At 32.7% G+C, this 13324-nt stretch overlaps 1 protein-coding gene across 1 annotated transcript; it reads right to left on the bottom strand.

The window, feature by feature from the left end:
• Positions 1-5646: 5646 nt before the first annotated feature.
• Positions 5647-7926, bottom strand: LOC132058334 (PTI1-like tyrosine-protein kinase At3g15890). The gene is made up of 4 exons (XM_059450870.1): positions 7768-7926; positions 7522-7666; positions 7008-7270; positions 5647-6402 (listed from the first exon to the last, which is right to left on the bottom strand). Exons 1-4 carry the CDS (start codon positions 7818-7820, stop codon positions 5775-5777), a joined length of 1089 nt encoding a protein of 362 aa, XP_059306853.1. The 5' UTR covers positions 7821-7926; the 3' UTR covers positions 5647-5774.
• Between the last annotated feature and the right edge of the window lie 5398 nt (positions 7927-13324).

The raw sequence follows: 13324 nt of genomic DNA, 5'->3' as shown, positions 1-13324 counted from the left end.
GACTTGGTTTGGTTTTAAAAAGAAAAACCCGAACACTATTGGTTTGGTTTGGTTTTAACTAAAAAAAGTCAAACCGAATCAAACCAACCCGACATTACATTTATAAAATTTCAAACATATTTTATACATTAAAATATTTATTTTTAATGTCATTTATAAATGTTTCTTTAACCTTTTCATAGTGTTAATTTTGTCTTTTAACATATTATTTCAAGCTTGGAATTATAATTTTGAATGGTCCAATAAGTTTTATAGCCCAATGATATTAGTAACTCGAATAAAACTCAACAAAAATCAAATCAAATCAATACTAATGCTAACAAAAGTAATTCATATCTAACACTGGAATGACAATAATGTTGATATCTTTCTTTAGTTTTATATTAGTTTAGAACGTGAAAATACATAACTTATTTTATTTTTTTCTTTAATATCTAGTCATGTAATTAATACTTATTAGTCGTACTTATTTTAGCATGATTTAGTACTTTTAGATTATTATCATTTTCTACATGCCTTATAAATTGGCCGTATTTAATGTAGCATGACGTAGTATTTTTAGATTATGATCATTTTATTTTATGCAATTTCATTATTTTTTTCGTTGAATATTTTAGTACAATGTCATCTGTCATCTCACATTTTGTGTTATTTTCTTAATAGATATCTTAATTAGATAGTCGTATCTTACTAGGACTAAAGAAATATTTGAAGTACAAGTTATATGTTTTATATGAAGACTTTATCGGAAAAAATCCGAAAAAACCGAGAAAATCCGAGGCTGAAAAACCCGACTTTTGTTGGTTTGGTTTGGTTTATAGATTTAAAAACCCGATGCAATTAGTTTGGTTTGGTCTTTAAAAAACCCGAACCAACCCAGTCTATGTACACCCCTACTTCTAGGCATAGTGGGATAGTATCTAAATGAAGAATTAATTAGTAATTTTAAATTCAAAGTAGTATTCCATCTCTTTCAATTTATGTGTAAAGGTTTGGAACACAGGAGTCAAAAATACTTAATTTTGACTCTAAATGCTGATATGGATTCTCCAAATATTTTAAAATAAAACTTAAGTACTAAAAATATACAAAAATTACTACAAGTCAACATAGCTAATGATTTGAGATATTTTTAACAAATTGAGAAAATTATAATCAATGAAAAACCGTTCGACTCCCTAAATAGTAACACCTTCACATGAACTAGAACGAAACAAATAATAAAATAAGGCTTTAACTTATATAGACTTTAGGAAAAATTGACCCAATATAAGGTCACATAAAAGTTACTACAAATAATATAAAAAGTGAAATTAAAACAAATACGAGAAAACATTAGATTTGGCCCTGTACTCTAAAAAAAAAGTCATATTTGCTCTTTGTTATACTTTTCCGATACACATCCCCTTGCCGTCCAACCTTTAGTCATATTTACCCATAATCCGTTAAATCCTCATGTCTCAACGTTGATTTTTTTACGTGGCACCTACATAGCTCTTTTTTTTCAAATGAAATCTGGTCACTATTTTAATTTATTTAACCTGTACATCCACCCGATTAAACTAATGACTAATCAAAATAAACCCAATTCTCCGCTTTCAGGGTCGGCTCAACAAGATGGGGGCCTAAAGCCAAACTTCACAGAGAGGCCCTAATTTTTTTTTCAAAAAGGAAAGGTTGTCATATATATTTTTATTTAAAGTCTACTTGTTTAGATTTTTGAGATGTGAAATCAGTAACTACTGTTTTATAATCCATTTGTTCTAACAAATCCTTTTCAATGGATAATATAGCTACCAAGGGCTCCTTTTTGGGATTTAATTAATTCTTGAATTTTTTTTATTCTTTTTCGAATTTGAATATTTACAACCACATGCCTAGTGTAACCGCATAAGGGGTTGAGAAGGATAGTGTGTATGCAAACTTTACCCCTATTTTGGGAGGTATAGAAGTTGTTTCCCATAGACCCTCGCCTCAAGAAAAAGCATATTAAAACAGTATGAAATTAGAATATTTATTTTTAATAATAAGAATAGAAAAAGAGGGGAATTAGAAAATGAGGCCTTAAAAAAATTGGGCCCCAAACCATTACTTTATTGGCCTTATGGTCGAGCCGGCCCTGTCCGCCTTTCACTCACTTTTCATGGCCCTCTTCTCCTTCACCATCTTCGTGGAATCCTCCTCTCCCTTTCCATATAATTGTATAATTTTTTAAATTTTCTTGATGTATATAAGTTAAATATAAAATAATAATGTTTCTAAAACAAGAAACTAAAAAGTACTAGAATTAGCTAATTAATTCTACTTTGAGCCTGTCTAGATTGTCTTATAAGTTGCTGAAAACAGCTTATAAACTGTTTTCAGCTTTTTTGAGTGTTTGGCTGGTACTAAGCCATTTTGTACTTAAAATAAATCCAAAAAAAATAATTGAGTCCGTTTGACTTAATTTATCTAAAGCAGCTTATAAGCTGAAAACAGTTTATAAGCCAAAAAAAATAAGTTGGGCCCATTTACCTTAGCTTATCTACCTTAACTTATTTTTTTTAACTTATAAGCTATTTTCAGCTTATAAACTATTTTTTTAAGACTTTCCAAACAGGCTCTTTGTGCGGTTGGGCGGTTCAACATCGAATGTTCATATATATAATATGGTCAATGAGATAGTGGACGTAGTCAGGCAAGAAAGCAGAATAATGGAATTGTCATGATTTTCTTAGATCCTCCTATCGACTCTCGTGACTGATCTTTTCAGCCTGCGATCGAGTGGCTTTGCATGCAAAACCCTATAATCTACCTATATAGACACCTATTCACTCTTAAAGGCTGCAAATTTTTATATTGAGTTAGACCATCATAAGCATCAAACACCTGTCACCAACTTAATTTTTTCATCCAAATTAAAGTAGTGGGCTAGGTGGGGGTGGAGTTTGTAGCTGGAGGTCCTTAAATTTCACGAAATCGGCACAAACCGTTAGGAAATGAAGAATGGTGAACACAGAATATCACAAGTAAATGAGGCATCTGCATTGGAATGCTTCTACTTTTTTCTATGTAAGAGTCTACTACTTATAATCTCTACCTATATAGCTAGTCTTTTTACTCTAGACCTACTTATTTATAGTCATAGGGCGGCGACTCTGCTTTTCACATAACTACGTAGGTTGCCCCCAGTTGCAATCTCTGCACCCCAACACTCAGCATTCATCAGTCCTTTGTCCCTTTCTTGTCTCTTTCTTTCCTATCACCCTTTATATCCCTTCAATTTACGCTCAAATATATAATGCTCCTTTTGTATGAAATAAAATAGCCTCTAAAATAAGCTACAGTATGTAGTTGCAAATATTCAGGAAAAGAAAATATATATATCAGATCAATGTTTGGGCATCATTTTTGCTAGTTATTTGAACTTTCAGACATTTCTACATTATATTCGGGACTTAAGTTTTTTCGGACTATATCATTTAAAGATTTCAGTAGCATTTAATGTTATGTTAACTATATCAATAGCCATCAGCGAGCTAGAATATGGTTCACTTCAATGGGTAGCACACAGGTTGATTTATTTTGATCCGCCTTGAAGTGCTTCTCTGTTTGCAGGAGTTTGCTACTATAGTGCTACAACTTTTTTACAAACTTCACTAAGAAGGCAAGGTCTAGCCCTCCTTCAAATGTAATCCTCTTGAGTGGCAATGAAATGTGATCAGTTGCTATGAAAAAAAAATTACACAGGTTGAATGTCAATCCCCAATTTGGGGGTGTGATACTACTGTCTGTCTGGTGGTCTGACCTTAGGCAAAATTGTTAATTATATTGAGAGTAGATTTAATAAGATATGTACTAGTGAAATCAAGCCCCAAAACCCACTTCTATGAATAACTCCATAGGCCGAGTAGGCATTTGGGCCAGGGCCCTTCCCTTTCTTCGTACGGAAAAGAGCCTCTTGTTGGATTTTTAGGCCCTGATCGAGATGATTTAAGATAAATACTTAATTAACTGGAGCATTTTCTGATGTTGAGTTGGTTTCTGATTCTGAAGTTCCGTCAGATTCGGAAGTATAACCTTAATTCTCATCAATATAAAAGGCATGGCTCTTACATAATACAACAAGCTAAGAGACCGATCCTTTCTTTTCTTGTGAGATCATGTGGAAAAAAATGGACCCTCGGATTTAAACTCAATCTTAAAAGGTAGTAGTTAATAAGGCAAGAATTACCTAAAACTATATAAGAAGACAATAACGCATTCTCTCAATTTGTGTGATACATTCTAACATTTCTTCCCCGCCCAAAAATTTGACATTTGGAGCTAAATAATATAATAGAGGAGCGGAATAGTGGATTAACCAGAAGTAGAAATTGGTCTTATTGTGGTAGCATGTAAATATAATGGACAATCACCCTAACTTATCTATAAAAGTTAAACTCATAAGATAAAGATTGACTAAAATCCTATAAAGGATAATAACTCATTTTCTCACCCAATACGGACATATTGACACTGTAGCATACACAATATTTTCCAAAGCACGGAAATTTTGTTGAACCGAAGCATAAAAGTGCATTACATCATATTAGAAATCCTTGCCGTCCCTTGTAAAATAAAAGGAACAATATCGTCTTCTAACTTAGGTTTGAGAGAGTAGTTAGGAATTGACTAGCAATCTGGCATTAGTTAATATAAATATATGATGATAACATCCCTCGTGGCCTTTATTATTATTCCACTAGTTTTGTTAGAGAGACAATTGTCCTTTCCCAGTCGTCTCTTTAGAAATGGTAAGGCATCAAAAGCCGGCCGTGGGATTTGAATATATGACAAATAAAATAGTTATATGCACAAGAGAGGAAGAAATTAACAACTAAGAGCCCGTTTGGATTGGCTTATAAGTTGGCCAAACCAGCTTATAAGACATTTTTAACTTATTTGGGTGTTTGGTAAAAATAAAAAATAACTTAAATTAAGTTAAAAAGTGCTTAAAATGAGCCAAAACCAAGAAGTTGCTTAACCCCAATTTTTTTTTGTTTTGGCTTAAAAGCCATTTTGGTTTGACCAACAACTTTACTCTTTTATCCATTATATTTTTTGTTAATTATAATACTACCCTTACTTCTAAAAATCCTTTAAGCACTTTTATCCAAATACGTAACTGCTTATTTATAAAATAATTTTCAGCACTTAGTATTTTAAGCACTTATACTTAAAAGCCACTTTTTTTCAGTTAATCCAAACGGGCTCTAAAAACCATCAAAAGGTCAACAACATTAGTAATTCAAATAAACAAATAAATAATAATAATAATAATAATAATAATAATAATAATAATGTGACTATCAAACGTAAGATTATAGGTGACTTATAACAGATTTTAAATGTAGTTACATATGTTGTTGTTGTTGTTGTAAGTTTTGATACATAGAGCCAAATGCTTGGATTCAATCTCCCATTCGTGTTATTACAAACTGTGGACCACTAATAATTGCAGAAATGTTTTAAGTTCTGGGATCGTCGACTGTTGAAATTAATCAATTATTTACTATCTCTAAGGATCAGCATTCATGTAAATTCTAGCATAAAGAGAGAGAGTTTCCGTGCGCGTTGATCAACCAAGTGAATGATATGAAACTAGCGAAATAAACAAAATGGATATCACGACTTTGATATTCATAAGTATCAAATGAGTTAATTAACTTGCACAATAAATAAGCGCAAAAATATCACACTAAAATTTACAGTTCAAAAATTCGGAACAGAATTGCAAGATTGTAATTGGAAATTTATTTCCTAATCTTTGACTCCGAAATTGGTAATCTTGACTTGTTTTTTTCCTTAGCATATCCTTCATAGCCAGTGATCTCTTCATCAACATAGTCCTCGTTCTCGTTTATTTTGATCTCTTTCTTCCTCTTTTCCACCACATTACCCTTAAGCCAATCGACCACTTCCAACATACTTGGCCTATTTTCAGGATTTCCGTCAGTGCATTTCATGGCAATCAAGATTGTGTTCTTCAATTGATCACGATTGAACTTCCCTTTGAGCCTAGGGTCAGCAATGTGATTAAAGTCACCTTTTTGTAGATATGGAAGAGCCCATTGCACAATGTCACGTTTAACACCATTAGGGAGTTTTTCCAAAGGTTTTCGAGCACTAATTATCTCGAGAAGTAATATTCCAAAACTATAAACATCACAACTCTCAGAGACTTTTCCCCACATGGCGTATTCGGGTGCTAAGTACCCTAGGGTTCCTTTAACTCTTGTTGTTAGGTGAGTAACCCCATCAGGTATCAACTTAGCAAATCCAAAATCTGCCACTTTTGCTTGAAAATTTGAATCTAGAAGGACATTGCTTGCCTTTATATCTCGGTGTATGATATGAGGATTTGCTTCATGGTGCAAGTAACTACAAAAATAAAATAAAAACAGATAGTTGAGACTGGCGAGATTTCTAAGTAATGGGTGCTGCTCCATTACATTTAGTGCAAATACACATTTGTAGGAAATATTCACCGAAGAATAAGAAGCACTACAAAAATATTTGATTCTCCGTGGTGACGTTTACATGACGACTTGCTGGTCATTAGAAATTTTACAAAGCGGAATATAAATATAAAAAAGTAAACACGTGAAGAAGTTAAAAGAATCTAATATATAACATATATACATCAAAAACAATTTTTACCTACACAGTTTAATTTTCAAGTGAAGGGATATCATTTGACACCCTTTTGGCAAATGTGGCTCCGCCCACTCGCCACTAAAAACAGGAATCGTGTTAATTTTTGTAATTTTTTAGATGAATTTAATCGCCAAAAAATTGGATTTCTTGTGGTGAAGCATTCATTAAAAAAAAAAAGAGGCCGGCAGTAGAATTATACATAAATAATTATTCAAATTCAGCATACCTCGAGAGTCAAATAGATTATTATGGATGTACAACTAATACTTGTAGTATCATTTATATTTACATTATATAATTCTTATAATAGATTTTAATGCACTGCTTACCATAATCCCTCGGCAGATCCAATAGCAATCCTCATTCTTCGTGGCCAATCAAGAAGACAGTCAGCAGAAAGTGTGCCATGCAGATGAGTGATTAAGCTATGATTTGGCATATAATCATAAACTATAAGCCTTTCATCCTCGCCTGCATAAAATCCTCTAAGACCTAATAAATTCTTATGTCTCACTCTTCCAAGTATCTCCACTTCTATTGCAAACTCCATTTCTGCTTTTGCACTCATCGCCTTTAGCCTTTTCACAGCTATCTAAACAGTTAAAGAAAAAAATTCAGTCCAAAAAAAAGATTAGTGACAGATTTTATTGTTTAGCTACAAAGTTTGTCTGTCGTAATTTTTACTTTTTTTAGTAGAGAAATGGAACTATTTTTTGTAAAAGAAAATTTTAGTTTGACTTTCCATTATTGTTTGAGAACATATAAATATAATAGAGAAAAAGTCCAAATAAATTAATTAGGAAAAAGGGAGAAGGAGAAAGTATAAAAGATAAAGTTGATTACCTCGATACCTTTACTTGTTCGACCCCAATAAACACTTCCAAACCCGCCTTCACCGATCTTGTTATCATTATGGAAATTGTTTGTTGCATTAACAAGCTCTTTTAATGTGTAAATATCCCATGGATAATCCCTGTTCTTCTGAGCACTGAAATCACGGGAAAGAAAGAAAGAAAAGAAACGTAAATTAAGCATATATATATATATATAAGGAAGAAATTACCAGTAATATCAAGATTGAGTGGATACCTGATCTCTGGTCTTTGTTCACCACCAAAGCAATTAAAACATGTCTTCAACATTAGTATTATTTCTGGGAGAGAGAGGAGCACGAAAAATTTCTAGAAGAGGAGATTGAACTGATGGAACCAGCAAGAAAATGGTAAATAAATGTCGAATATATCAATGCAAATTATGGAATGAGTCGTACGTACAGGAGAGACAAAAGGCCTCCTTGGAAGTCAAGGATTTGTTTTTTAATTATTTGCACATGATGCTTACATATATATTACTAGAAAGAACTCAAATTTGTGACGCCTTTAAAGGTTTCATATTTCTGTGCCTAAACATTTTTAAGGCTTTTATTAATGAGATTTTTATATATTATTTGGCTCAAGCTTATATAGCCGAAATGAGTTTATATTTTTAGGTATTACCCTATTTAGCTCATTCTAATATAATTTAAATACTTAAGAAAAAGGCAATATATGATTCCTTAATTTGTGATTATGCTTTTCATTTTTTATGCTTAAAAACCGATTAAGCATTAAAAAATCAGTTTTTAAACATAATAGACCCTTGTGGTCCGGCCCTTCCCTAGACCCCGCACATAACGAGAGCTTGGTGCACCGGGCTGCCCTTTTCTATGCTTAAAAATTGATTGAGAGTGATATTCATGTTTATTATCACAGATAAACATTGTTGGGTGAATTAAAGTGAAAATTAAAAACTCAATTGTTGGGACTTCTAATTAAAAGCTTGAAAACTCACAAATGAATTTTGTGATTTGTTGAAATTGTTGACAAATTGATGATTGTGGTTTGTTCGGGATGTCATTTTGAAGTTTTAAAATTTAAAGTTATTCAATGAAGATTTGAGTTATTCGGTGATGCTTTTGACCCATTTTGGGTGTATTTTCATGGGTTGAAATTGGTAGGAGACGAGATTCAGTTCTTGTATAAGTTTGTATAATATTATATAATTTTCTGTAATGATGTAAACGTGCATGTGTATAAACACCTCTTATATACTATTATACACTTCTATACAAGATTGATACATTATTTATAGTAAGTGTATAATATTGTATACCGGGTATATAATTACCGTCCCGAACAAAAAAGTTGATTATACGGATGTAAACTAAAAATATGACTACGTGGGTACAATGTATTGTACATGTTGGACTATATTTTTGAAAAGTTTCATATATTAATTGTGTAACAGATCTTCTAGATGCTGTTAATTTTATTCTATGATGCTGATCGATCATTAATTATGTTAATGGAAAACGACTCCTTCAAATTACTTAAGCAATTAAGCTTAGCTTAGCTGTGGAGTACTACTCATCCAACTCGATCAGTCTAGACTCTAGTGAAAAGCTTTATTTGAAGGAAATATGTTTAGTTAAATTTCATTATGGGGCAAATGTAATACTGTTAGAAAAATAGGTAGACATAATTAAAGAAGAAATGGTTTTGAGGCGTGGAAGAATCGATTTTCCTTAAAGAGATATTGCCCGCATATAGTTGGGGGAAAGTACAAGCAATTCCCTTCAGGATACAACAACGCCCGCATTTATACCTGCAGATTTTTCTATATGCTACTTCAAGGGTATTCTTATATTTGTAGAGTTTGAGAGATGACTTTTCAGAATAGTCATGCCCTTTCATGAACAGATATGTCTATTCAAGTTAAGACCTCTTATATTACAAACTATCTAACAATCCCCCACTAGTATGTAATATTTCTTATAATATTATGCATACCGGAGAGTATCTTATAATAGATTTGAATTTTCCATTAGTGTGAATACTTTAAAGTTCAAACGAAATTATTGATATCTTTAAAGATTTGAACTACAACTCCGTGTGTTAAAATCGAAAATATTACACATATAATATTATTTGATAGCTTAGAAAATCTAGTATTTGCTTTAGCACGTTTATGGCCGTGTGATCATCCTGATTTCATGAATATTTACAAGACCAACCCTTTAAGTCTTGCTTGAAGCGGCACCACTTCAATATTCTATAGGTGAAATTAGCTACTATGTCCCTACTACTACAGACATTTACTAATTTCATTAAGAATATTCAACCTCTTTTCATAACGCTTTTGCACTATGAAGTTTTGTCACTATTCTCCTGTTATTTCAGGCATTTAACAACTCTATAACTCCTTACATAACAGTATGCAGTACATTTAACCTGATTTAGCACGTTTATGGTCATGTGATCAACCTGATTTCATGAATATTTACAAGACCAACCCTTTAAGTCTTGCTTGAAGCGGCACCACTTCAATATTCAATAGGTGAAATTAGCTACTATGTCGCTGCTACTACAGATATTTACTAATTTCATTAAGAATAAATTCAACCTCTTCGTAACAGTTTGCACTATGGAGTTTGTCATTATGCCTCAGTTATTTTAGGCATTTAACAACTCCTTAACTCCTCACATAATAGTATGCAGTACACTTGGAATCCAGGCTCAAAAAGAGGACACTTGTGCTTTAGCAACACAAAGTAACTTGTTATTACCTCTTGAACTTGTATTGTTAGAGTGTATACTAACTCAGGCTATTTAACTATAGGCGGCTTTTAAGTTTCGAAATTGAGTGGAGGTGACTCAAGTTTTAATTATTGAGTAGAGGTGATAAAATTTGATTAGTGATTAAGGTGTTTTAAGCTTGTCCAACAGTTTGGTTTTTGATACTTTGACCCTTAGCTTTATTTTTAACACTTTTCCCCAAGTTTTATTTTTAACACTTTGACCCAACTAATATAACCCCTAAAATACCAAAATGGGTAAAAAAAAAAAAAAAAAAAAAACCTCCTATTCAGCGCCGTTTTCTCCATTTTTGGTTCTTCTCTTCTTCGTGCTGCTCTCTTCGCTTCTTGTTCTCCTTCTTCTGCTGCTGCTTTCTTCTTCTTCTTGGTCCGCCATTATTACTGCTTTTTTCTTCTTCTTCATCCACCATTGCTCAAGAAAAAAAATCATCCGATTTTGCAATTTTTTGACTGAATTTCATTCGTGTAGCACTGACATTACTTCATAAGTGTTTTTTGCTCATTACGTAAAACAATACTATTTTGTTTCAATTGTTCATCTGGGTATACTTGCCCTAGTTGTTGATTTTCCAACAATTTACAGTAGCAGTTGTAGTTGTTGCAACAAGTTCTAAAGTTGTTGTATAAGAGCTTCTGAACTTTTTACAACAACTGTTGTACTTTATGCAACAACTGTGAAATCTGTTGGAGAGCTCCTACTATTTCCAACAACTAAGTTACTTGTTGGACATATTTTACAGTTGTTGGATGAAATAGAGACTGAAGCTGTATCCAACAAGTAACCAAGTAGTTGGAACAACTTACATATTTGTTGCAACAAGTACGTTAGCTGTTCTAACAAGTCACATAGTTTTTCCATTTTGTTATGAAACAGAGACAAAAAGCAAGTTGTCTCCAACAAATAAGTGAGCTGTTGTAACTAGTAAGCTACTTTTTGCAACAAGTCAGTTATTTGTGCCAACAAGTCACTTAGTTGTTGCATTTTGTCATGAAACAGACAAAAATTGAAGCTGTCTCCAACAAGTACCCAATCTGTTGTAACTAGTAACCTACTTGTTGCAACAAGTCAGTTATTTGTTCCAACAAGTCACTTAGTTGTTGCATTTTGTCATGAAACAGACAAAAATTGAAGCTGTCTCCAACAAGTACCCAATTTGTTGCAACAAATAACTTACTTGTTGCGACAAGTCACTTAGTTATTGTATTTTGTCATGAAACATAACAAAACTGAAGCTGTCGCCAACAAGTACCCAATCTGTTGCAACAAATAACTTACTTGTTGCAACAAGTCACTTATTTGTTCCAATAAGTTACTTAGTTGTTGCATTTTGTTATGAAACAGAGACAAAAACTGAAGCTGTCTCCAACAAATAAGTGAGCCGTTGCAACTAGTAACCTACTTGTTGCAATAAGTCAGTTATTTGTTCCAACAAATCACTTAGTTGTTACATTTTATTATGAAACAAAAAAAAACTGAAGTTGTCTCCAACAAGTAACCAAGTAGTTGGAACAAGTTACATACTTGTTGCAACAAGTACGTTAGCTATTCCAACAAGTCACATAGTTTTTCCATTTTGTTATGAAACAGAGACAAAAACTGAAGTTGTCTCCAACAAATAAGTGAGCTGTTGTAAATAGTAACCTACTTGTTGCAACAAGTCAGTTATTTATTCCAACAAGTCACTTAGTTGTTGCATTTTGTCATGAAACAGACAAAAATTGAAGTTGTCTCCAACAAGTACCCAATCTGTTGCAACAAATAACTTACTTGTTGCAACAAGTCAGTTATTTGTTCCAACAAGTCACTTATTTGTTGCATTTTGGCATGAAACAGATAAAAATTAAAGCTGTCTCCAACAAGTACCCAATCTGTTGTAACAAATAACTTACTTGTTGCAATAAGTCACTTATTTGTTCCAACAAGTCACTTAGTTGTTGTATTTTGTCATGAAACAGACAAAAACTGAAGCTGTCACCAACAAGTACCCAATCTGTTGCAACAAGTCACTTATTTGTTCCAACAAGTTTCTTGGTTGTTGCATTTTGTTATGAAACAGAGACAAAAACTGAAGCTGTCTCCAACAAATAAGTGAGTCAAGTTACAACTAGTAACCTACTTGTTGCAACAAGTCAGTTATTTGTTCCAACAAGTCACTTAGTTGTTGCATTTTGTTATGAAACATAAAAATCAAGCTGTCTCCAACAAGTAACCAAGTAGTTGGAACAAGTTACATGCTTGTTGCAACAAGTACGTTAACTGTTCCAACAAGTCACATAGTTGTTCCATTTTGTTATGAAACAGAGACAAAAACTGAAGTTGTTTCTAACAAATAAGTGAGTTGTTGCAACTAGTAACCGACTTGTTGCAACAAGTCAGTTATTTGTTCCAACAAGTCACTTAGTTGTTGCATTTTGTAATGAAACAGACAAAAACTAAAGTTGTCTCCAACAAGTAACCAAGTAGTTGGAACAAGTTACATACTTGTTGCAACATGTACATTAGATGTTCCAACAAGTCACATAGTTGTTCCATTTTGTTATGAAACAGAGACAAAAATTGAAGTTGTATCCAACAAATAAGTGAGTCAAGTTGCAAGTAGTAACCTACTTGTTGCAACAAGTTAGTTATTTGTTCCAACAAGTCACTTAAAATTGTGATTAAGTTAATTAATTTGGGTCCAAAATTACAAAAAAAAAAAACCAACTTAATAATTAACTTAATCATAAATTTAAGTGGGCTTTGACTTGGGCTGGTCAAATGTCACAACCCGATTTCACTAAGTCGTGCGGGCACCTACCTTCTCACCTCGGTAGGCGAACCCTTAACTCAACGTTCACAAATAACAGAAAATAACGGAATAAGTAAAATGGCGAAAGCCTCACAAATGTAATATAAATAAGAAAATGCGGAAGTAAATGAAATCCGCCCCAGTATCTGGTCTGGTCATACAAGAGCATCTAACTAAATACTACAATTCTGAATCATAATATTACATAAGTAGTCTCAAAGAT

This window comes from Lycium ferocissimum, chromosome 5, assembly GCF_029784015.1.
Source record: "Lycium ferocissimum isolate CSIRO_LF1 chromosome 5, AGI_CSIRO_Lferr_CH_V1, whole genome shotgun sequence".
NCBI lineage: Eukaryota > Viridiplantae > Streptophyta > Magnoliopsida > Solanales > Solanaceae > Lycium > Lycium ferocissimum.
This window is presented reverse-complemented; position numbering and strand designations above follow the sequence as displayed.